Source organism: Acromyrmex echinatior, chromosome 2, assembly GCF_024713525.1.
Source record: "Acromyrmex echinatior isolate Ae372 chromosome 2, ASM2471352v2, whole genome shotgun sequence".
Classification (NCBI taxonomy): Eukaryota; Metazoa; Arthropoda; class Insecta; order Hymenoptera; family Formicidae; genus Acromyrmex; species Acromyrmex echinatior.
Window position 1 is genome coordinate 23,474,519 of NC_141853.1, and position 23,361 is coordinate 23,497,879.

At 39.9% G+C, this 23,361-nt stretch overlaps 2 protein-coding genes across 4 annotated transcripts in view; both read left to right on the forward strand.

Moving 5' to 3' along the window:
* The first annotated feature begins 1,712 nt into the window (after positions 1–1,712).
* Positions 1,713–17,708, forward strand: LOC105154131 (uncharacterized). The gene is made up of 6 exons (XM_011069465.2): positions 1,713–2,424; positions 8,723–8,931; positions 10,656–10,791; positions 13,201–13,334; positions 14,871–15,177; positions 16,419–17,708. Exons 1-6 carry the CDS (start codon positions 2,184–2,186, stop codon positions 16,502–16,504), a joined length of 1,113 nt encoding a protein of 370 aa, XP_011067767.1. The 5' UTR covers positions 1,713–2,183; the 3' UTR covers positions 16,505–17,708.
* A 1,923-nt stretch (positions 17,709–19,631) lies between these two features.
* The window catches only part of LOC105153879 (choline transporter-like protein 1), a 30,169-nt gene continuing 26,439 nt past the window's right edge, over positions 19,632–23,361 (forward strand). Inside the window, exon 1 of one of the 3 annotated variants that reach the window (XM_087416811.1) lies at positions 19,632–20,818. In XM_087416811.1, the coding sequence (XP_087272937.1) occupies positions 20,797–20,818 (22 nt within the window). In that variant the 5' untranslated portion in view covers positions 19,632–20,796. The remainder of the gene's footprint in view (positions 20,819–23,361) is intronic. The other 2 variants (XM_011069039.2, XM_011069113.2) reach the window with 2 other exon arrangements.

The following is a 23,361-nucleotide window of genomic DNA, read 5'->3' on the forward strand; positions in this document are numbered from 1 at the left end:
TTATCGCGCGGAAATTTAGCAGTTTGACGTATCACGGGTAATTCGATCAGATGACGAGGCGTGAGTGTGTAATTAGTTTATTCGGAAACGAATACTGTATGCGGAGTGTCCGGCATGAATTTAAATTCCACGACGTAAATGTGTCGCGTGCAACACAAGTATTCATTCGCCGATGCTATTTAATGGACATGTGCAGGTACGTTATATAGTATAGACGCAATGATGATTAAAGTTATTTATATTCCCGGCGAGGAGTCGGAATATAAATTGGGACGTGGCGAATGACGAGGATTTACGGTCGAGTTTATTTCGCGGAGAACGTGCGAATGATGGGCGATAAGGCCGACTGAAAGGCCACTGAACCGAGAGGCGGCGAAAAGTTTTGAAGATTATTTCGAATTAGTTTTAATTCGCCATAATTGGTCGCGGACGCTGGGACTGAAAGGGGCCGGAGGGGAAGGGGTGAAAATTCGTTTTAATTAAAATTGATAATCCTGGGAGAGAATGGATATTACGTAAGTCGTCGGCTAGCTGCATTGGGAATCGAACAAGTTCCCCTTCGGAAGTTATTTGGGATTGCGAGTTACGTTCAGCTCCGCCGGAGTTGTGCCTTCTAATGGCGACGTCATGCAATCGGCGCACAGATACGCTTCTCGGACTACGCCGACGCACTTACGCAAGCACAATTGTGTTGTTACGGTACGCCCCCTGATCATTCTATTTTCTTGTATTACGTCGGAGTCGGCGACAGCGATAAATAATCGTGGATATCCGTACCCCCTTGTACATGATACTCTTCATATAAGTTATGTCCACACATATTTCTGGAGGATAAAAGCTGAACAATATCTATGCCGTAGACAAGTCTCGTTCATTGTGTCACAGTGTTACGTTAACTGTTGTACGAGAAATAGTAACAGGAATAGCAGGAAGACAATACCGTTAGGTAAATGGATGAACAAACTCCAGATTAATCGGGATTCTTTCGTTTAAACTTTCATTTTTATTTATTTCTTAAAATAGAAACTAAATGTAGGTATATAAATTTACGAAGACATGTATAATAGGTATAAATCTATACAAGAGTGGTCTCAATATGAATACTTACAAGAGATGTATAAAAAGTTATCTAATTATACACATATTAAATATTAAATAATAAATAATGATATATATATAAAACAATTAATTGCGAAAGTAATAGCGATTCGTTGTAATTTATCTGTCAAGGCGAAACTTGGATAGAAGAGACATTCCGGATAAGGAGCGGAGCAGTATTGTCTCAGCTCGAATATACACATATATATATATATATATATATATATATATATATATAGTTATTCAAGTAAAACAAAGCGGTACAGAACAGCTAGACCTGCAAATAGACAAACGGATATCCAGATAGGTGGTCTGATAGAATATCGATAGCGGTATATCTCGAAAAAGGAGGAAGGGAACACATCGTGACAAGACCGCCTGCCTCGTAGCAGGAGTGCGTTCATCCTGCGAATGCATACACACAAAAACACACATGCAAGGACGGAAGGGAGAACAACGCCGCGACGCGGAGCGTCGGAGCGGGGGGGGAGGAGGAGGGGGAGGGGGTGTCGCGGGGGCGCCGCACCGCGCCGGAGGAGGAAAGGGGAGAGACTGGCCTATCGGGGCCGACTCGGAGTTGTTCGGAATCTATCGGTGGACCAGATTTTACTCGTACGTACGCACATTCACCCCCGCAAGCACGACGACGTTGGGGGTGCGTGTCCCTCCGTCCGCGTAGGTGTGAGTACGGCCGCTCTTGTACGTACACACGTCGCTAAGACACGTTTAACGACGCGGAGACGCAGGCGCGGTTTCGCGCGGTCACGCTCGCGCACTCGCCGCGCGCGTCGCCGGCGCCGTCGTCGTTTTCGCGAGGAAATTGATTCTGCGCGAAACGCAAACGGGGGTTCCAGCAGCGACGGAGCCAGCCGTGCACCACCAGAGAGAAGCCGGGCTCGGCGAGCCACGCATACTCTTCCGTCGGGGAATCATTCCCGTAATCGAGTCACGCAGAAATCCACGTTCGTTCGCACACAACGCTACTCAGCCTACTACGTACCGCACGCGCGAAGGATTATGCTTCTACCGTCGTCGCTTTCCGGGTGTATCCTTTTACACAGACGTCGTGCTGGCTGTTGCTGTTGATGCTCCTGCTGCTGTTGAAGAGGCGACAGAGACAGAGACAGAGACAGAGACAGAGAGAGAGAAAGAGAAAGAGAACGAGCGGAGAGGAGCCTCTCCAACGACATGCGAAGAGACGCGTCCGACGCGACGACGACGGACAACGAGCGAGGATCGCAGACAGCCCTAGTGAGACGCGTCGACGGCGACGAGCGACAGAAGTATCCATGGAACTGAAAATCCTCCTGTGGTTTCACATCGTGGGTGAGTTGCCCTTCCAACGCGGCGCCTTCCGCACCGCCCTTACCTCCCTTATATATGCGTACATGCACACGTACATGCACGTCGTCGGCACGCATAACACGCAGAATCTCCCCCGGTTGCATCTGGTAAATGATACCTGATGTCATCGACAGCATGCATGCGCTTCGGGATATCCTCCTTGCTTCTCGCAGTTTCTCCTCAATTCGCGTGTCCTCCCGCTGGCTAGCTGACTAGCCGCCTCGCACGTTCATTGCCCCGATAAACGGCATCCTATGGTATAGATCCGTCCTTGCGACTTGTATGCCGAATCGGGTTGCTGCACTCGATAGCTATCAGCCAACGTGGTCCGCACAGAGAGCCGTTCTACTCCTTTCAAGGACGAGATGGACCACTTTCGCGCGGCTGCAGCGACGGCACGAGCTTGTAACTGCAAAATATGAAAATATAAGCTAAGTTGGCCGTAGATAAATATTTCGTTTGAAAACGGACGCTTTCGTTGACACATTCGAGTAAACATGTGCGTTTACGTGTGCAAACCGACGATATAAATTTTACATACAAACGTACGTGTATTCGACTTTTCGGTCAAGCTATTACGTTAAATCCAATGAATTTATTATGTTAACATGGATTAAATTAAATTGCCGATATTAAGCGAGATTAAATTATCGCATTATCGCATCGAAGCGCATGGCGCCAAACTATAAAAATTTCAAGTTAAAGCGTACGACTATACATTACCATCGTTAATTTAGCGCCACCGTAAAATTCATGCCTGAGTGCTCCAGGTCAGACGCTTTTTCACGATATCAGAAACTTTCTCCATTACGGATATTAGCATAAAGTACATGCATAGACGATGCGGTACGCGCGAGGACTGCGAAGCTGTCGTAAGAATTATAACGCGATACGCAAACGTCGTAGAGAGAATCGGGAACGTCTGTCGGGATCCTCGGGATTTCCAGCTCACGAAATGGGGTTTCGTCTTGGCGATGGGCGTTGCTACTTCGGGGAACAAAGCGCAAAAACTGTTAGCGAAGACGAGAGGCGAGACGTCTCGGGAAGAGGATCCTTTTCGCCGCGAGCATTGAACCAGCCGGCGTTGTATCCGAGAGAAATGTCGGACGTTGGCGTCGGGTCGTTGCACCATTCGCCATAAAACGTACGGGCGTTCCCCGTAATAGGGCATTAACAAATTTAACGAATTCCCATCACGGTGGTATATAATCGCATTAATGACATTCTGGCGAATGCGATTTTATAGTCCGCGGCGGAGAGCCCTCCATCGCGCCAGATAAATTCGCGCTCCAGTACGATCTGGCCTCACCAAACTTCCTCTGTTATTGATGTTTTCTTTCTTAATTAACAGTCGTCGAACGATCGAATATTTGATTATCTTGAAACTTTATGATATATATATATACTGATCGTTATTATTCAAGACTACTTTTACGTTTGCAAATGGAGACTTCCTGCTCACCGTCAATCTTCGTCAATCTTCTTCTTCTTTCGTATACTGTCTTAAAATATATATATATACATATATATAACACACATATATATATATATATGTGTATATATATATACTGAAATCTCTTAATAGTTCGTGAAGCTCTGAACGTAATAACAAAGTTGTCTCCGCTTCACTTCTAAACCATGAAATTCAGGGTCCTATTAAAGGTTTTACCGCTACTCATGCTACTCACATGCGTCTAACGCTTAATGGAAGGGATTTTATACGCTAATTCGAGATTCGCTAATATGAGGTTTTAATCTATACATATATGTATATACTGTATATATATATTTAGAACAGTTTTGTCAGATAAGCTCTTTTCTAGTGAAAATTTGGTTTAATATTAAAATGATTGTGAGAAGATAATTTATATATGACAGTGAAAAAACATCATTTTACTCAATAATATATAAATTATCCAAATAGCAAAAATTCTATTGATATATACGAGGACAGTTTGATAAATCAACTTTTTTAACTTTTTTTAAAATAAAAATTCAATCTATTTTTCAACATAGTCTCCTTTTAAAGAATCAATGACTTATCAAACTTCCCATATGTATCTCAGAATAATTCTGTCAAATAAGCTTTTTCCTAGTAGTAGAGAATTTTGTTCAATATGCAAATTTTTGCTGTCATGTATAAATTATTGCGAGAAGAACATAACATAATGTCTGTCATAATCTAGGAAATATATTCTTGTCGTTTCATTTAACAACGTATAAATTATCAATCAGCAAGTTAAAATTATCGAGATCGTTGATATATTGATAAATGATCATCTCTCGTGACATATGTTAATTACATATTGAAATTGGCGAATTAAGACGTTGCGCGAAAATAATTCCAACTCGTACATTACTTCGTCGCAATAGAAATGAATTGCAGGGATGTGGTATCGAGAAACAAACTCTCGCTGGAATTATACCGTTTTCAATTTCTCTAACAAATAATAACGTTTGATAAATGAAGTGTTAAAATGTATACTCCACGCGATCGTCTACGTCATGGAAACCTGCACATCTGACGTTAACAAACATCTCGCTTGAAAACGAGCACCGTGCTTCAAATTGAACGGATTCCGAAACCCGATATTAAGCGCGAGATATCTCGTCTGCATTAGCACGATATTTTTACAAGCGGGGCTCTACTGTGTAAAAAGCGAGTTATAATCCTTTTTTCTCCCTTTCTGGGGGAAAAAAAAAGAAAAAAAAAGAACGAAACTTCGCCTATCTACGCATTTATAACGCAGATAACGATGCGCGTCGGCGGCGATTGTTTCATTATTACGGCATCTCATTTTATCAGTTTGTACCAAAAATAGCAGAAAGCTAGATAACATTTCCGTATGCGAAATCTCGAATCAAAGTCTCATGATGCGTGCTCATTCTCGTCGGTAATTTTCGTCCGATTGTGCGAGCGAGCCTTTTGCCGGCACACAAAAGATAAGCTTCCTATTGGAGCGTATAGGGATGCGAAGCGTCGAAGCGCACGACGATACGGGCCTCCTGTGTCTCTTTCTCTTTCCCACTCCGCAAATGCGATTCGTCGCTTCGCTCGGCAGCTAATTAAGCCGATCGCTCTACCGAACGTCATATCCGTTCTGGAGATCCGTCCGTGCGATTGTTCGATCGGGCGAAATCGCATTCATTGCGCGAGAGCCGTCCGTTAAACCGAGCGTATCGCCATTAGTGTAAGCGAATTAAGCTGAACTCGCTCTCATATCGGCATCGAATATTCCGAATCGAGCCGCTGTCTCTCGAGCAGATTGATATTACCCACTTCGCCACTGGGTACACTGAGCAAATGGAAATTATTGCGAAGCGTTATTTGCGTATCCACTTCTCTTTTTCTCTTTTTCTTCTCTTTTTTTTGTGATTGTAAGAGAATACATCGTTCGATATACCGCGAAAAACTCGGATAACTCGAAGTGAATTCGAACTCGTTAATACGGTACCATCGTCGTCGCCGCTCGAGAGTGCTACACGAGTGCGTTTTACGAGGTGCGTCGTCGGCGTTGTGCGTGCTTATCTGTTTCTTTCGCACGACGGCACGTTCGTTACATTCTGACGACGACGACGACGACGACGACGACGACGACGACGGTCTTGGGCGGGTTGTCACTTCAATCCTTTTCTTCCTCGTCAGTCGTCGCTACGCTCGCCGCAAATCCACTTTTTATTAACGACTAACGACCGGCCGCGAGAGAGTGCCCTCGTGGTTTTGTTACTAAATACCCGTAAGCCCCGCGAAGTGCCTCTAAACGGGGTAGAGGAACATTACGTCCCTTTTCCCCCGTCATCGTCTCACCCTTTAATGCGCTGGGGCAATATTTTCCTACGATACTCCTCCGAAATTCTTCGTCCAATCCGTGAAACTGCGAGCCAACGTTATATCGATCCTATGGAAAGAAACGTTAAGAATTTCTCCTTGGCGTGGAAACTTAGGTAAAAATGTCGCATTGAAATCGTTGCGTACTGCATGAATCATTTACACAGAAACTTTAATACTACGGACTTTCTTTACATAAACAGAATCTCTAACTTAAGAGTTTGCTGACCATAAAGTTTGTTCCTTGATTGAATACGGTAACAAGTCACGATGTGTTGCGTTATACGATTTTAGTTTTATATTCTTATTTTCAAGCTGTATTTATAATCGTATATGATTAAGGACGATTTGACATATATAATATTTGACAAGATTAGCAAAAAATCAGTCGAACAATCAGCAAAATAAGCTAATTGAGTAATGTCAGTCAAGATTATTTTAAAAATTTTGAATCGAAACATTAGCCCGTAATTACGTCCCGAAACACTACAATCAACAAAACTACAAATAATTCGACTTATAATGATTTTATGCTGTAAAATGGACTATATTTGCTGCAGTTTTAGGTCAATAATTTTTAAACGAGTAAGTGGATCTAAATAAATTTTTGTACGAATATTTATAATTATTTTCAATATATGTATAAAAAATTTGATTAAATTCTTAATGTTACTTCATTATCAAATTTGCAAATAAAAATTATAAAAATTAACTAATAATTTTAAAACTATAATTTTACGTAGAATTAGGATAAATTAAAAAATCAAATAACTTTTAAACTAATAAAGAATTGTGCTTAAATTTTACATAAATACTTATACATAAAAATAGAACGATCTATAAAAATTTTATATTTTTGGTACTATTTTTAGACAACACACAGTATTGGCTAAAAATATTAATCACTTATATTTTTTTCATTTATTTGAAATTTTTTTATCTACATTGTTACCTGTTGGTTACCCAAATTATACATAAGTTTAAAGGGTTTTTGAAACAAAGGGTAATTTACAGCAAATGTGACGAATAAATTTTTGAGTTAAAAATAATGAGCTTTAAATAATGATTAATAAGGTGCCTAATATTTTTGACCAAGGCTGTACATCCTTTTGAAGATTTTCGTCGTTAATGGAATTTCTTCATTGATCGACATATAGAACGTTTATAAATTTATTGCATAATCTCTTACGCAAAACGCGTGACATAAATAGCTGGAAAATGGGACCGTTTGGAAAAGTGAACGATTTTCGAATACATTGACACGTGGAAATTCCGCGAAAGGCGCCGCCGCGACAAGATCCATTTCGAGAACGCGTAAGTTCTGTTTCTCGCGTGAGATCAATCCCATTCCTCGTGAATGAGAATATTTGGTCGAGTCTGGGAAGGTAGGGGGGGGGGAGGAACGGAGCAGAAGGGGGGAACGCAGGAAGGATTCTATTCGCGATCGATAAAGGATTCCGGCGGCCGACATGGGATTCACCGAATAATTTCGAATCCGCAGATGAGATCGAGTTGAGTGCGTTATGCGCGCCGCCGTTATTATAAGAAACTATTTCTCGCGAGCTCGTATTATATTCGCGGTTGCTTTCATTACGAGGATTTCCGCGTAATGACGATGTCACTCTGATAATCAACCGTGGCTGTCTGCGAAGCTCAGTGGTTCTCAAGCTCGTGGAATAGGATCATTTGATATAATTAAAAGATGAGACTTCCTTACGATAGTAAAGGTCAGAGGAAATATAATACCTTTAATTAACATAATAATATATCTTTAATCGGTTTTTCGCTCTGTCGAGCGTGTAGTATTATAGTAGTGTATATGAACGATAAAACGATAAAGAACGAATATAATATTTTTATACGAAGGTCGAATAATTACAATGACAAATTATTATTCTCATGCGTATCATATCAAGATAATATTTAATGGAAGATTGAGTCACGAAAGTGTGGGCCATACGGAATACGAAATCGAAGTAGACCATCGCTGGGACTTAAAAATCGATAGTTACAGAATATAATGTGACGTAGCGCCTTTATTTCAGCTTACCCTCCCAGAACGCGAACGGCGAAAGCCCGTCGTCACTTTTCCTATTTGGGAAACACTGTCCGCGAACGTAATCGATGAGGTATGCATCGCGATATTCAGCTGCCTCTCATGACATGACACGGCAGAAATTCACCTTCGGCTTTCATTTCCTCTTTTCCCTCGGGGGCATGAGTCGAGATTCGGATCCGTATACGCGCGGGTCTCTGCGTCCTGCACGTGCCCTAATAACTTCAGCAAGATCATCCGTCCCGATAAGCGCACAACGTGAGCTGGAGCATGCCGGAACGCCATTTCAGCGACAAACGCGAGTGTATAATACGATGCCCGGCGGCGTAGACGCCGCGATACGAATAAAATATAATATTTTAACGAATCTTATCCTTTCTTTCTCTCTTTCTCAGGAATCTGTTCGGGTCTGCGAGGAGTGCGCATCCAGATACCGACGGCCGTGAAGAAGGGCGACTCGGCGACGCTGAAATGTTGGTATGACACCGAGGGCGACCCATTGTACGCCGTCAAGTGGTACAAAGGGGGTCGAGAGTTTTATCGCTATGCTCCGAACGAGAGTCCGCCCGTCAAGACTTTCCCCATCGGAAACCTGACGGTGAAGGTAAGTTTGCCCTTGTCCTCCCCATCTCCAATCCAAAGTGACGGACGAGCTTACAACCTTCGGTGTCCCGCGAGCCATCGCAAAATCTCGAGATCCGTTCGTACCCCCGTTGGGATCGTGCGGAGAAAAAAAGCGGGTATCAAGAAGAGAGAGAGAGAGAGAGAGAGAGAGAAGAGAGTGAGAGAAGGGATGAGGATTTATTGCGGTCGAGAAGTTGCGAATAGAACACGATAACACCGATACCGCCGGAACGTACAGTTCCTGCTTGCTGTATAGCGTACCGTTCTACATATCGGCTGATCGAAGTTTTTGAATTCGAGCTGTCTCCCTACGAGAGGAGTAACTGATGGCCCTCGTCGATGTGTGTTGCTCGTTCTGGTGTGGGTCGCGTTTTCCCTCCATTAAATTCCGTTTTTATTTTTCCTTTTAATTTTTTAACTGGACAGGAGTTTTATCGCGTTTTTTATTGTAGTCTTATATTCAATTTATGGTATCGCAAATTCTAGTTTTTAAAAATTGTATTTTTGTAATTCATCAGCTAGAAAGAATCGATGACACTTTGTTATTTACGTCAGTAGTTTTATGTACATAGATGCATATATGTATACAAAACTATTCTATATATATATGTATATATATATACATATAGAGTTATATTAGTTTTATATAGTACATGTAGTACACTCTAAATTTTTTAGAGTGGACTTTCACTCTGAAGAGTGAAAATCGAGGTAATCTTGAAAAAGAATAATTCAATTTTCAATCTTTAAGAGTGAGATTTCATAAAAATTTTAGAGAGTACAGTTCAATACCTCAAATGTATATACAATTTGCGACATTGAATTTTTACTCTTCAAAGTATTCCTTCTAATAAGATTCTATTTTACTTTACGAACATAAAGTTCATGGATGCACCGTTTATACTTTATACACTTCACAATCCAGTTGCTTAAAGCGCCGTTAAATATAATTTTATACGCGGTACATGTGGTCCAACGGTCCAGTTTTTAATTCCTGCCACGGCAATTCCTGACATGACAGCTCCGATTACGATCTAATGTCGGTTGTCGTGACGAATGTCCGCGCGATGAGATGCGACACGTATCCACAGTCGGTGGAATAGATCATTCTGTATTATTGCACTTGCACGCGCGATTTTTAACATCCGATCATTCTAACGCTCCGTGCGTCGCATTTTTGCGATACGAATGCCAAGCCGCGGGCGCTTTTCGCTGCAATTCGAAACGCAATTCGGACACCTTGCTACGATATTCATTACTTTTAACATCCCCGATAACGACTCTCGGCAATCGGCAGTCGATGTATGTACAAAAAAAAAAAGAAGAGAGGAAAAAAGCAAGCCCGAGTGCATCGCGAATATTTAACATCGCGAATGGACCGCGGGAAAACGCGAGACGAGGTTTCCCGTTTGGGGATCAAACCGGGGTTGATATCGAATAACCAGGTCGGTCGCATGTCGTGCGATTGGCGGAAGCATTGGTCATTAATGGATTGGACGGATTCCTGTCGTAAGCGCATCCGTTACGTATTCTCGTATGTACACGTACATGCCGTGCATATCCACCCGGGAGAATTCCCGCGGTCTTCGTGTCCTCGATAATCGCGACAGCGACGATGACGACGACGACGAAGGATGAGAAAGACCGACGAAGACGCCTTCGTGCCGAGGCGCACGATCCTAATGAATTATCCTTATTTCACAGAAAACGGAGAGCAACGCGACACAGGTCGTGCTGACGAAGTTGGAATTGGAGGCGGCAGGCGCGTACAGCTGCGAGGTATCAGCCGATGCACCTTCCTTCCACACGGCTATAGTTTACGCGGCGATGAACGTCGTCGGTAAGTGTCTTCTGTTCTCCGGTGCTCTTACTCCGTATATACGTTTATAACTTAGGACGCCATCGTCGACTGCGTAAAAAACACGTAGAGCGTTATTATACCAGCCGGGGCGATTTAACGCGCTTCGTCCACTTTACGGTCGAGACTGTCCTGGTGGCGATATCGAGTTTTTGATAAGGGGAATAATAATAAGTGCGCTATTTAAATCGCACTCACGTCGTCGTAAATAAAACTTTTACGATAATTTACCGTAAGATCGACGAACCGAAGCGTTTCGCGAAAAAAAAGAGAAGGGGAGGGGGAAGAGAAAAACCTGGAGAGAATCCTATGCCTCGCGAGCGACGCGACGCGACGCCTTTCGCAATTTACAGAGATTGCGCGTCGAGTAATATATTTTAACAACGTAAACTGCACGTCGCTATTTTCGAGGTTCCCTTCATTAAAACCTGGCATCCGATAAATTCTGCCCTAGCAACATTTTACTGAGACTTCCTTTTCAAATATACCGTAATCTATTCCGATATTACGTACGAACGTACTCCCGGAGAGAATTAAATGTCTTTTTTAATTACTCGCGTCTCTCGCGCGCGCGTTGTCACAGCCAGCCGTGGCTCGCAAACGGAGGAACAAGAAAGTATACTGTATATAGAAATAAATACATATTTGCGCGACGCTCGAGAGAGCTCGCGGAGTTTCGGAGATGCGACACAAATCTTCCGCAAGGACGGGACTATTCAATTCTCGCGTCAGAGAGCGGCGACACTTTTATATTCGTTGCGTTCGCCCCGTTTCGTCGTAAAGGCGCGACGAGGCGCACGAATTTACGTTCCACCGTAAAAAGTGAAAAAGTAATATTTTCCGAGCCCCGGGCTCGACGGCGACACGTACAGGTGTCTGTAACGACTCGCGCGCGTGTGTGCGTTATTGTATACTTGACAACGCGTGCCGATAGCGAAACGGTCGGAGGCACGCGAGCGCGAATCTCTCCGTCTATCGTAAGAGAAGAATTTTTCGGTACGAGGGACGCGAGAGTGCGAGAGAAAGGCCGTTTCACCCCCTCGTATCGACCAACCATCACCGCCGAAAGTTTCGACTGCGTCGGGCTTTAGGGAACGACGACGTCCGGTCAAGCCCGGTCAAAGCGACAACGTCTCGACTGCACGCAAGCTCATGCGATGCTTGGTCGCCTGCGTATCTACAGGGTGGCCCGAATCTAAAGAATCATCTTTTAAATTACACTGAAAAAAGAGTGGTAACAGTTATCAAATGTAAACCGAAATAGTAAACTGAGTTTCAGTTAAATATTCGGTTAACGCAATTAAAAATAATTTTACTTAAAAAATAAATAGATTTAGTAATTATTAAAAAAACGGTTGGTTATATTATTATGTTTGGTAATATTTATTAGTCTCTTTCTCTCTTTTTAATGCCGAGAAAGTTGGAGAGGGAGAGAGTTTTAAGCCTTACTTGATGCATTCAGGCTTTAGACTCTCAAGTTTGTACACTGAGAAAAAAATGCTGTTGATTCAATTAAATTCTGTATTACGGGCTGTCACTAATATAAGTGATTAATTTATGTATACTTTTATCGATATAATAATTATAAAGGTCTTGATTATTGAAATAATAATTTATACCTTTATGTCAATAAAAATGTACATGAATAAATCACTTATGTTAGTGATAGCCCGTAATATAGACTTTAATTGAATCAACAGCATTTTTTCTCTGTATAAGATTGCAAAGGAAAATTAAATGGGTTAATGACTTATAACGAGCAACATAGAAAGTTCTTGAATCAATTAATGTGAATTATTTATTGTCATAACAAAACAATAATATAATCATATACGTTTCGATTTTATTCTCTTAGTCCATTTATTAATTATCTTTCATATATGTAGAATACGTACACGTATTCTTTGTCTAATGTCATTTTATTATGAAGAAATAACTCGAAAGTTTGGCAACCGAGAGCTTTTTCTTATCGTTTAAATATTTTAGGTCCTATTCCGCAACTCTTAATGACAGTGTCGGTATCGTTATACTGTCTCGTAGTTGCTGCATAGTTTTTTTACCATGTATAAAATCTATGCAATGCTTAACGACATTAACATTGTCGTTAAGAATTAAAGAATAAGGTAAAGAATACTTAATCTCACATGAAATGAGTTTTACTTCAGTTTGGGATATGCAGTTTAAGAATTTATAAACATTTGTAAACACTTTAATGTGAGAAACTGAAGATTTGACGAAAAGAGTAGTTTTTCTTGATATTTTCGAGAGAAAATCTGCTTTCGACACCACGAAATAGTACGTATGCATGGAGGGTGGCTCACTAAGGCCAGAGGCTGGGGTTGCTAAGATCTGGAGCACTCTATATATGTGGAGTATATATTGCCTTCGCAGAATTGCCCTCTGAGATGCCGTCGATACAGGGACTAAAGAGGAAATACCGCGTCGACGATCCGCTACGTTTGAACTGTACATCTGGCCGGAGCAAACCCGCCGCGAATCTCACTTGGTATATCAACGATCGACAGGTATGCTCTAACTGCTAATGATAGTAATGCGCGCGCGGTTAGACGAGAGGATAGACGGACGGAAAGGAATGGGAGAGCAGGATCAGATACCTCTATTTAGTTTATCCCAGCTTTGATCCATTATCCCTGATCAAACGTCAGAGACAAGGGAGCTTATGGGATACGTTCCTCTTCGAGATGTTCCAAAGTTGGAGCGAGCAGCATCCGCAGTGCGGAAAATAATTTAATATTCTGATTCTCAATTAGCGTATAACATTATAACGAAAATGTCTCTTAATTAAGGCTTGATTGAGACAATGTTCGAAAAATTTTTAATCCTTGTGTATCTCTAATATATATCTAAGTAATTAAATCTTTTTCGAGCAATTATCTAAGTAATTAAATTTGCTATTTTCAATAAGTCATCATAATAAATCATAAATTTTTTTTTTTAAACGATAAAATGTTAAAATGTTTTAATACTAGTATATATTTTAAAGTCGTATTTTTACAAAACGTCAGCATTTGCAATGCTCAAAATAGTTTCCTTAATCACTTTACGTCAATGCACCTCTACGTAAATTATTTCACGTACTAGGCATGAATACATGGTTGTCGGAAAATTGAGATCGCCGTACTATCGAGAATTTATATAACAGCAGCATTAATGACATATGAAGTAGCGCGAATATACTATTTTATCCTTATACCGCAATATCAATATTTATTTTATCTCTTAACAAGCTATTATACTATCGTCAACTCATCACGACCATCAAATAATGAAACCTAATTAACTTTCTAAAATTAAATATATTCGAAATTATTTACTACATCAGAATATATGTACGGCTCTCTGATATACATATTATGATTATAAATTAATAACCTTTCCACATTATCTATATTACATTTATATGCTATACATATTTACAGAGAATAGACAAAATAATATGAACACCTGGGAAATACGGCATTTATTTTACCACTTGTTTTGTTAATAAGAGAGTGGTTCATTATTTGCTTTTAATACACATTCTGTTCTTGTTGGAATAATCACTCAATGCTTAAATAGATAATGTACTTTTTTTAGAACATCTCTCAATTGCTTATATAAATCAATTGGAGAAGGAAATTTTCTTCCCATTCTATATTTTCCAAAATTATCCTTTCTCCAAAACTTCTTTCCTGGCTTTCCAATCGCCTGATTCGAATTATTATTTGTAATTTTGAAGAGCAAAGTGAGAAACGGATTTCCTTTTCCGATATCTTTTAAACAATTAGAAGATGTTCTGCGTAAAGGTATAATAACACTGCAGCAGTTACTATACTATTCGAGCATATATGACACTATTTCAACAAGAATAGAGACTCTGCATTAAAGATAAATGGTAAACTAAGTTCTTATTAATGAAACAAGTAGATAGTACATTTCTCAAGTGTTCATGCATTACTTTGTCTATCTCCCATATAACGACTGTAACACGTACTTAGAGAAGTTTTGCGTAAATCTGTTGACACTAATTTGTATCTTTTTTGTTTCTTTTCGCCCTTCAGCCTCTCAAAGCGCACGTTCGCACGTACAGCCCGTTCGACACGAACGAATCGGAGTGGCAGATTTCGCAAATTGGGCTCCAGTTCCTGGTTTCGCACGATCACTTCGTGAGCGGCAAGTTGAAGATACGTTGTAGCGCGTCGATATACGATATTTATTGGCAGAGCACGGAAGTTAGCGCCGAGGAGGATCGGCCGCGAGTGATACATTACGAGCCTGCCGCGACTATCGTCGGTATCAACTACCTCCAGCCACCGCCAAATTTTCAGACCGGCCAGAAGAAACCTGACGGGCAGGTTGGAGTAAAAGGTAACGTCTTCTTCACTTTTTGGCGCCGCAATATATTTGCGTTACTTGATTGACTGCTCTAAGAGGCATAGAAATAATAACTCCGTCATAGTAAAGTATCAATTTACGGATAAATTATGCATTACGGATTAAAAATGCTAAATACCGTGAGAATGCGTAAGAATTTAAATTGTGTATGCATATGTATATTATAGAGGAAAGCCACCCCTATTATGAGATAGCGGCGTTTCTGCTAAACTAATAGACGCTATCTATTGGTTCCATCATGAATTTATTGATCTTGGATTGAAAACTATTTAGTAGAAAATTCATTATTAAATCATGCCTGTAGTCATTGTAAAAAAAGATTTTAGAACTTGGATGTCTTCAAGTTTTATAAACTTCTAGCATTTACCCAAAATGAACTTGGTATCTCATAATAGGGGCCTTTCCTCTATAACTTTATTTTCTAAAATTTTCAGAGTGAATCTCACTCTAAAAAGTAAAATCTCACTCTTAAAGATTGAAAATTGAGTTATTCCTTTTCAAGACTGGCTCAATTTTCACTCTTTAGAGTGAAATTCTATTCTATGAAAAATTTAGAGAATATACATATTACAATGTTTATGTCAATTCATGCGAGGTAAGTATACCGAGTCTCAGACTCCATTTTCAAAAATTTAACTTTCATTTATTGCTTCTGCTTCTGTTTCTGCTTTGTCTTTATTTCTATTTCTATTTCTACTTATAAGTAATTGTCGTTTTAAATATGAGAAATTATTTATGTCTAAAAACTCTATCTAGAGAGAGAGAAAGAGAAACACACACACACACACACACACACACACACACACATATAATACGTAGAAATAAACTACGCCAACTCGATGAAGTTATTTGTATTCATTATTTCAAGGAGACATAATCCTCGTAAATATTACTGCTATCCATTATGTTCAATTATTTATCGAAATTCGAGACACTTCGAGAATCTAGACGCAGACCAGCTGCGGATTCATTTGCTTAAAGAGAGTTCTATTTTTTTTCGAACTCGAACAATATCCGGCGAACTCGATGAGCTCTTTGACCTCCTTAAGCTTAGGCGTTTACTTTTGAAACACAGTCGGGGCATTCAGAAAGCCACGCCGTTGAGCCGCAATCTGAATTCCTCCGCTCGTACGACTCAATTTCTTGAGAAAGAAAAACACAAACAAGAAATGGGAGATTGTATTATTAGATCATCTCGTTCGATAATTTTTCAGTGCTGGGGTCCTCCACGGTGAGCCTGCGGCCGTCAGCGAGGATCGTTTTGGAATTGTTTGCGCTTCTTCTAATCGTCATTCGTTAAAGGCATATAGTGCATCGTTCGAGAAACGCGCTTTGGAACACTGCGTACGTTGACGTGTTTGTAAGAGGAAGAAGAGGAGGAGGAGGTGGAGGAGGAGAAGGATGAGGAGATGGAGGAGAAGAAGAAGGAAGAGACTGGCGGAGGGCTCGAGAGGTGCTTTGTGCGATGATGACGTTTCCTCTATGGGATCGCCTCGGATCATCACGCAGCAGTAATATCCAACCGGAGCGAATACAGGAAGCTCCTTGGGTCACGTCACGGCGATGAAACCTGAAAGGCTTGTTCGAATAGTGGAGGAATGGAAGTGACGGGACGCAACCGATAGTTCGATCGACTTCGGACGACTAGAAAAGGCCGAAAAAAAAAAAAAAAAAATCGTGTACGAAGGGCGAACTCCAGCGAGATGATTTATCCGACGTTCACTCATCCAACGATCAACGAAATGTCCAAAATGCACTACAGCGATGACAGACGCGGCTGGATATATATATTCGGGATATATATTCAGGAGTTATTTTATTATTATTAGACCATGTACTCTTGCTTCCTTCCAGCGGGAATAATGTGTTTGCAATGTGTAGGTATACGTATACATACAATAGTACGTTTCGTCGCATCGTATGAGAAGATAGTTTTTTTTTCGTACTTTTATAACTCAGAAGGAGACTATAACGTAGCATGAATGTACATGCGTATTCCTCGACAGCGTAAAGACACATGGAATACAAACATATACCAAACATAAATGCGTATAACACGACAGATATGAATATATAAAATCGCTCGATTATATACACACATATATACACATATTTATTCGCATAGATACGCATACACACATAAACACATACATACACACCCATACAACTGCCATACTTTTTCTCTGTACGAATAATTGATAAGTAAAAGTGTTCGAGAAAAATATATATTGCGGCCCGCCTAAGTATTTTACAGTGTGCGAGATGATGTACCTGAATCGGATATTTGCGAACTTCTTTTTTGTGTTGCTATTTAGGGACTATGTACTATACGATAAGCGAGAAAAAGATGTGCTATATCGAGTTATATATATAATAACGACACACAACTTTGTGTATCTCAGTCATTCCATTTCGTATTAAAGCGTAATTAATTTATTAAACGAGGCTGATTTAATTGATGTACAGTACGTCTTATGGAGTTTATTATAAATTCATTAAGTATACTGCCACTGTGTTTCCTTGTGTGCAACCTCTATTTCTTACATTTCTGTGAACGATTCACATTGCAGTCTAATACTTTTTTTTTTTACATTCACATCATGCAAATAGAATCTACTGTCTGCGCGTAGGTATACCATTCATCAAATATCGGCTAACATCATAAATTATATCGCGCGCAGTTTGCGCTTATCGATATTCGATACTATTCGTTTTTTATCTCAAATGAATTACCGATGAATGTTTTAGTAAAAGTCACGTTAAAACTAAAATATACTATCAATTAAGGCTAAGGCATAAGAATAGAATATCTGAAATATGTATATTGAAATTGAAACAATTTTTTTGATTTTCTTTTTTTATCACACAGCTAAACGTAATTATCCAGATGAGTATAACGGTTTGATTTCTCGAACGATGTATATGTATATATGTGTACATTTATATTAATACTAATATTGATATGAGATTATATCATATATTATTATGATGATAATTAACATGATGATAAGTATAATGTGAATGCAAAACAATTATTCTTATTAAAAAACAAAATTTTATTATATATTAATTATTATATATTAGTTATTATTCTATTGACGCGTTGCGTCAATAGTATAATCTTATTTTCTATACTAGAGTAAATATCTATCCATTTTAAACGATTCAGATCAGCATTAAAACAATGCCGTGGTTTAAATAATGTATAAATGCAAAGAAGAGGGCCGGTAGTCGGCTACTGGTGAAAATGCTTGATTCCCGTGAACATTAAATAAAATATCATTCGACAAAAGCGCGCGTTAATTTGCCTGGCGAATCGAGGAACGCCGCTTTGCGGATTATTATATTTATTTATGCATGACCGCCGTGTGTGTACGCCGTTAGTATGATAACTCAATTATTGTACTCCGTACAATGTTTACCCAGTGTCGTTATGCGAAATATATAACCACACAGGTATTTTTAATACTTGTATATTGTTCGTAATTATATATGCCAGGAAAATTGGATTATTTAAATAACCTAAACCTAAAGTATTAAATTTGTTGATCTAACGTCTTTTTTTTTCTACGAATTTCTTAAAATACATTCATAATTATTTTGTATTAATATCTTAAAAGATTTTTCTATTTAGATGATAATAATTTTAATTTTTACAATTATTCGATTTTGTGAATCTCACATTAACCTGTTGAAGTATGATAAATAATTTCAGAATATAATATTTTGATACCACGATTTTTCCAAAAAGAAACATTAATAATTATTTCGGAATTCATCTTTTAACAAATTTTGCACTACGCAAATCTAGTTGAGATGGTTACGCTGAAATAGCTTCGAAAGTTTTCAATATTCTTGTCTTTTATTTCATAAGGATCTTGTTGAACAGTTGAAGTGTTCGTAGAATGCAACGGTAACAATCCGTAAATGTGATTGTTTATCGTAGTATTCTTTTTGTAAGTACAAGAGAAGTTTTCCAAGAGTTTATGAAAATAGTCGATAACGAAAAGACTGGACTTTACATTTAATGATTCTCGCCGAAAAAGTTTTAAAATTTTCTCAAAGTTCTATACACACACACATATATATATATATATATATATATATATATATGTTTTCTATTATTTCAACGGAATGAAATTAAAAAAATAATTGGACTTAAAAAATAGTGACGAAAAAAAAAATTAAAACTATGCACATTAAATGATCTCATCTTGTTGATGCGGAAAATGTGTTTCCAGCTGTGTATCCTAATATAATAGCAACAAAAATATCGTTTGGTATCAACAAACCCACGTATTGCCATGGATCGATATTCACCTACAATATTTAGATCCTCGATTCTGCTCACGAAAGTGACCGCTGCATCTGTTTACAACAATGGGGTATTGTAAACATATCTATTATTTACTACACTAGAGATCCTCTCTCCCATATCGCCTAGGGAAAATTATGCTCAACGAAATACCGCCTTGTTTCCGATCCTCGGATATGGACCACGAGGCTACAGGGGTGGCTGGCAATCGATGGCGCCAGACCGTGGATGTGTGTGGGCATACGTCAGGCGTTCACGGATATCAGCAAACGAGATACTGCAGCCCAGTACGTACCAGTACGTACGAGTATTCGCACACGAACGAAGGTTTCGTTGCTTGGCGACGGTAAATCGGAGCTGCGTCACATCGGGGATTCGTGAAATGATGAGGGTCGCCGTACAGTCCGAGCGATCCTTCTCTCGGGGTGGCGAACGGTAAAAAGTCGTGCCGCGTGTGTGATTTCTTGCGAGTTGAGTGCGACGTAAAAATTCGCGGAAATCCCTTTGGAGAATCGTGTTGACCTGATAATTCTCGCGTGGCGTTTCTCATGCGCGAGTTTAACCCTTACGTTAAACGCGAGCTCGCATACACCGTGAATTTCCGAAATAATTCGACGAGAAATCGCGCTAACTGATCACTCAGACGCCTGATTAACGCGGAAGTTGAATTTCTACAGGTGTTTATCCTTCATGATGTTATCGGTCGTCATGTAATGTTTGGCGGTGATATTATTGCAACCGAATACACAATTTGCGCATCGCGTTTATTCACCATCTATATCGCGAATTACCATGTTCTCTCCGTAGAGATGTAAAACGACGCGTACCGAGACCAGCTTCAACAACCGACAATCTTAATGCAAACACATTAATGCGGGTAATGTATTCCGTATCCGATCTTCCGAGAGAGATTGCTTTCTGCTGGCGTCACTCTTGCGAGTGCGTGCGAATGTATGCGTGCGTGGCATTTCGCAAATACCCGCGTGAATCCAATAATCTAGTCGCGATAATACTCTTCGCGTATTTCCACTTTAACCTTTGATTCGATCCAATATTAATATACGCGCGAAGAAATGGGTCTCGGTATTTTGTAGAAGTCACGTGGGAGTTGCGAACGGTGATAGATCTAGAATACCACGACTGATGAGAACATCGATCGTTGAGGACCGAACACACGCGAGATCTTTGGCGCCGGACCAACAAAAGCGCAAAATATACTCGCCGTCGTAGGACGAATTTTCGCGAACTCGTTGGACCTCTGCCCGAGAGATTCCGCCATGGAGTCAATGTTGGAGGAGGGTGAGTCTTGGAGATGTATGCCACTTGCGTACGCACCTGCCGACTTCTCCCTCGAGGCTCTCGGCAAATTTGCAAGACGTATCGCGCCAAGCAATTGGACATTGTTAATAAATTCGCATGGAGCTGGCTAATTTCTATGCACGACAAAGCATTACGCTGAATGCATTATTCAACATTTATTTTCAGAATTCGCATCTCCGATTCTCCATAATCTTTATTTATTTAAAGAAATTTAAGTTTGTAACGCGAAATTGTGTGTGCTTATAAAAAGATAAGATATTTTCGATTTCATTTGTTTTCTATAGAAGTCCGGACTGACAAAAATAATTTACGAATAATTTCGTAAATAATGTAATATCATTGTAAAAATAAGAATTTGAAGAAAGGACATTCGAATTTGTTTCTTAAAAAATTTGCTTCTTAAAATTGTAGCGTAAAATAAAACATTAGACGATCGAATGTGTTGAAGGCACCACTTAGGTAGGTCTATTTTTTTAGCTGAACTTCTCTTGCACAGTTTATTTTTTCTCTTTTTCTCTCCACGCTGGAGAAAAAAAGAGGAAAGGTGACCCATGCAAGAAGTTAAGCTAAAAAAAAAAATACAGGCTCATGCAGGTCTCATCACATTTACGCTTCTGCTTTCCCACGCGCCAAAGAAAACTAGCTGAGCAGATCATCAGCGAAGTGTCGTGTGAAGCGTATGAGCATAAAAAAAAAGATGTTCTCGATAAACTACGGCTGTTATAACCGACAGCCAAATTTCGCGTTGGAACTCACCACCTGCATTCGTTTCACCTGGCGCAGGTAACGCCGAGACCGTTCCAGGAATACATGCTTGGATGAAAATACCGTGGCCGACATTTTTGTCATATCGATAACAAATGGCACCGTTGATTCTTAACGCGAATAAATCGAATCCGCGAACCAGAGAAATAATCGCGCTGTAATTTGTGCTGTGACAGCGATGCAACCACTCTTTGTCCGCTCTCCGTTCATCGGTCGATACGGCGTTTGATTAATTGCGATAATGCCTCTTCCTGGCCGCTTTTCTCCCGGTGAAAAAAATCGCTAGAAAAATAAGCGCCGACGATTCGCGGACGCTCAGAAAGCCGGTCGCCAAGCTGACGCGAGCGAAACGCTGACGCTCGTGAATATTTATTTCCGATCATCTTCCGGTCGCGACGGCGCAAAAGCGACGAATTACCGTCGAGCTAGCGGCCGTAAACATCGCACGTATGAATAAGTTACGTTCAATTATTGTGTACACGCGAAATATATGTCGAGCTAATAAAGCGTGCGACATTTCAAGCTGCATTTTACATGATTGACGCAAAACTCATGTATAAATGTGAAACTGGCGTAAAACACGTCAGTAGTGGTTATCGCGACGGATACCCGTTTCATTTTCGAGATGCTGAACTCTCGCTTTGACACGTAGAAAGGAGATATCATGTAGGATTGTCGTATCAAATTTTTCACAACTAGAACTTACAGGGCTAAAAATCCCGGGGTAAAAAATATTTTACCTGTAATCCCCAAACACATAGAAAAATGCGTACAAATTAGTAAAATTGGTCAGAACAGTAATAAATATAATTATTTCATATATAATTATCCATTAATAGTACTAATTTAACGTAAGAATTTAATCAATCGTAGTCCATTATTCTCTTTATACTTAACTGTAAGTCCTGAAACACGAAAGTGTAGTAAGCTTTAAGAAATTAACCAATTATAATCAATTATTCTCCTCACATTCGACTGTGATTGATCAATATCTTACGACTTGCTACACTTATTGTGTTTTGGAACTAATTGATTTTACGGCTTAAGATTTACTACACCTATTGTAAATTTAATCTGGGACTAATACAAAGTAACATTAGAGGAGTCAAAGTAAAATATTTAGAAGAAACTTTCCCTGAAGATAGTCGGATGCTCATAATTATCTCGACCTTTAGAAAATTCTCCTCGGACGTTTCCGAACGCCTTAAAAAAAGGACGATGTCTGGGAAAAAGAGGACGGTTGGTAACATCGTGTCGTCTTTAGCCTGATGCTAAATTCATTCAATTGACGAAAGAAAACTCGGAATACTAACACGATCCTTTGTACTGCCTGTCCCATTTCTGCGAAACGTATCGACTTTCAGTTGCGGGGAAATTATTCGCTGTATATGCGCCATCGGAAAGTCGATAATTTTCCCGACGTATCGATACCGCACATCGGCGACGGTAAGATAACGGCATGGCCATGCAATCGCGAAATCTGCGATCACAAATACTAACATCGCGAATGCAATACAGTAAAACGCGTCGTAAACGATTGGTGCTGCAAATCGACGAACACGATTCTCGACTATCCTGTCGCGTATTCACTACGTGGAAAGTACTGAAACTGGAAAATAACAATCCGAGAAGTTCGCACGTTACAACGTTGAAATTACACGCGAGATACGTGCAAGTTACGTTTGAAATAAAAGTTACACGTCCGCACGAGATTACGTTAACTCCGCTTCAGACGACGCGCAAATTCTAGATATGAT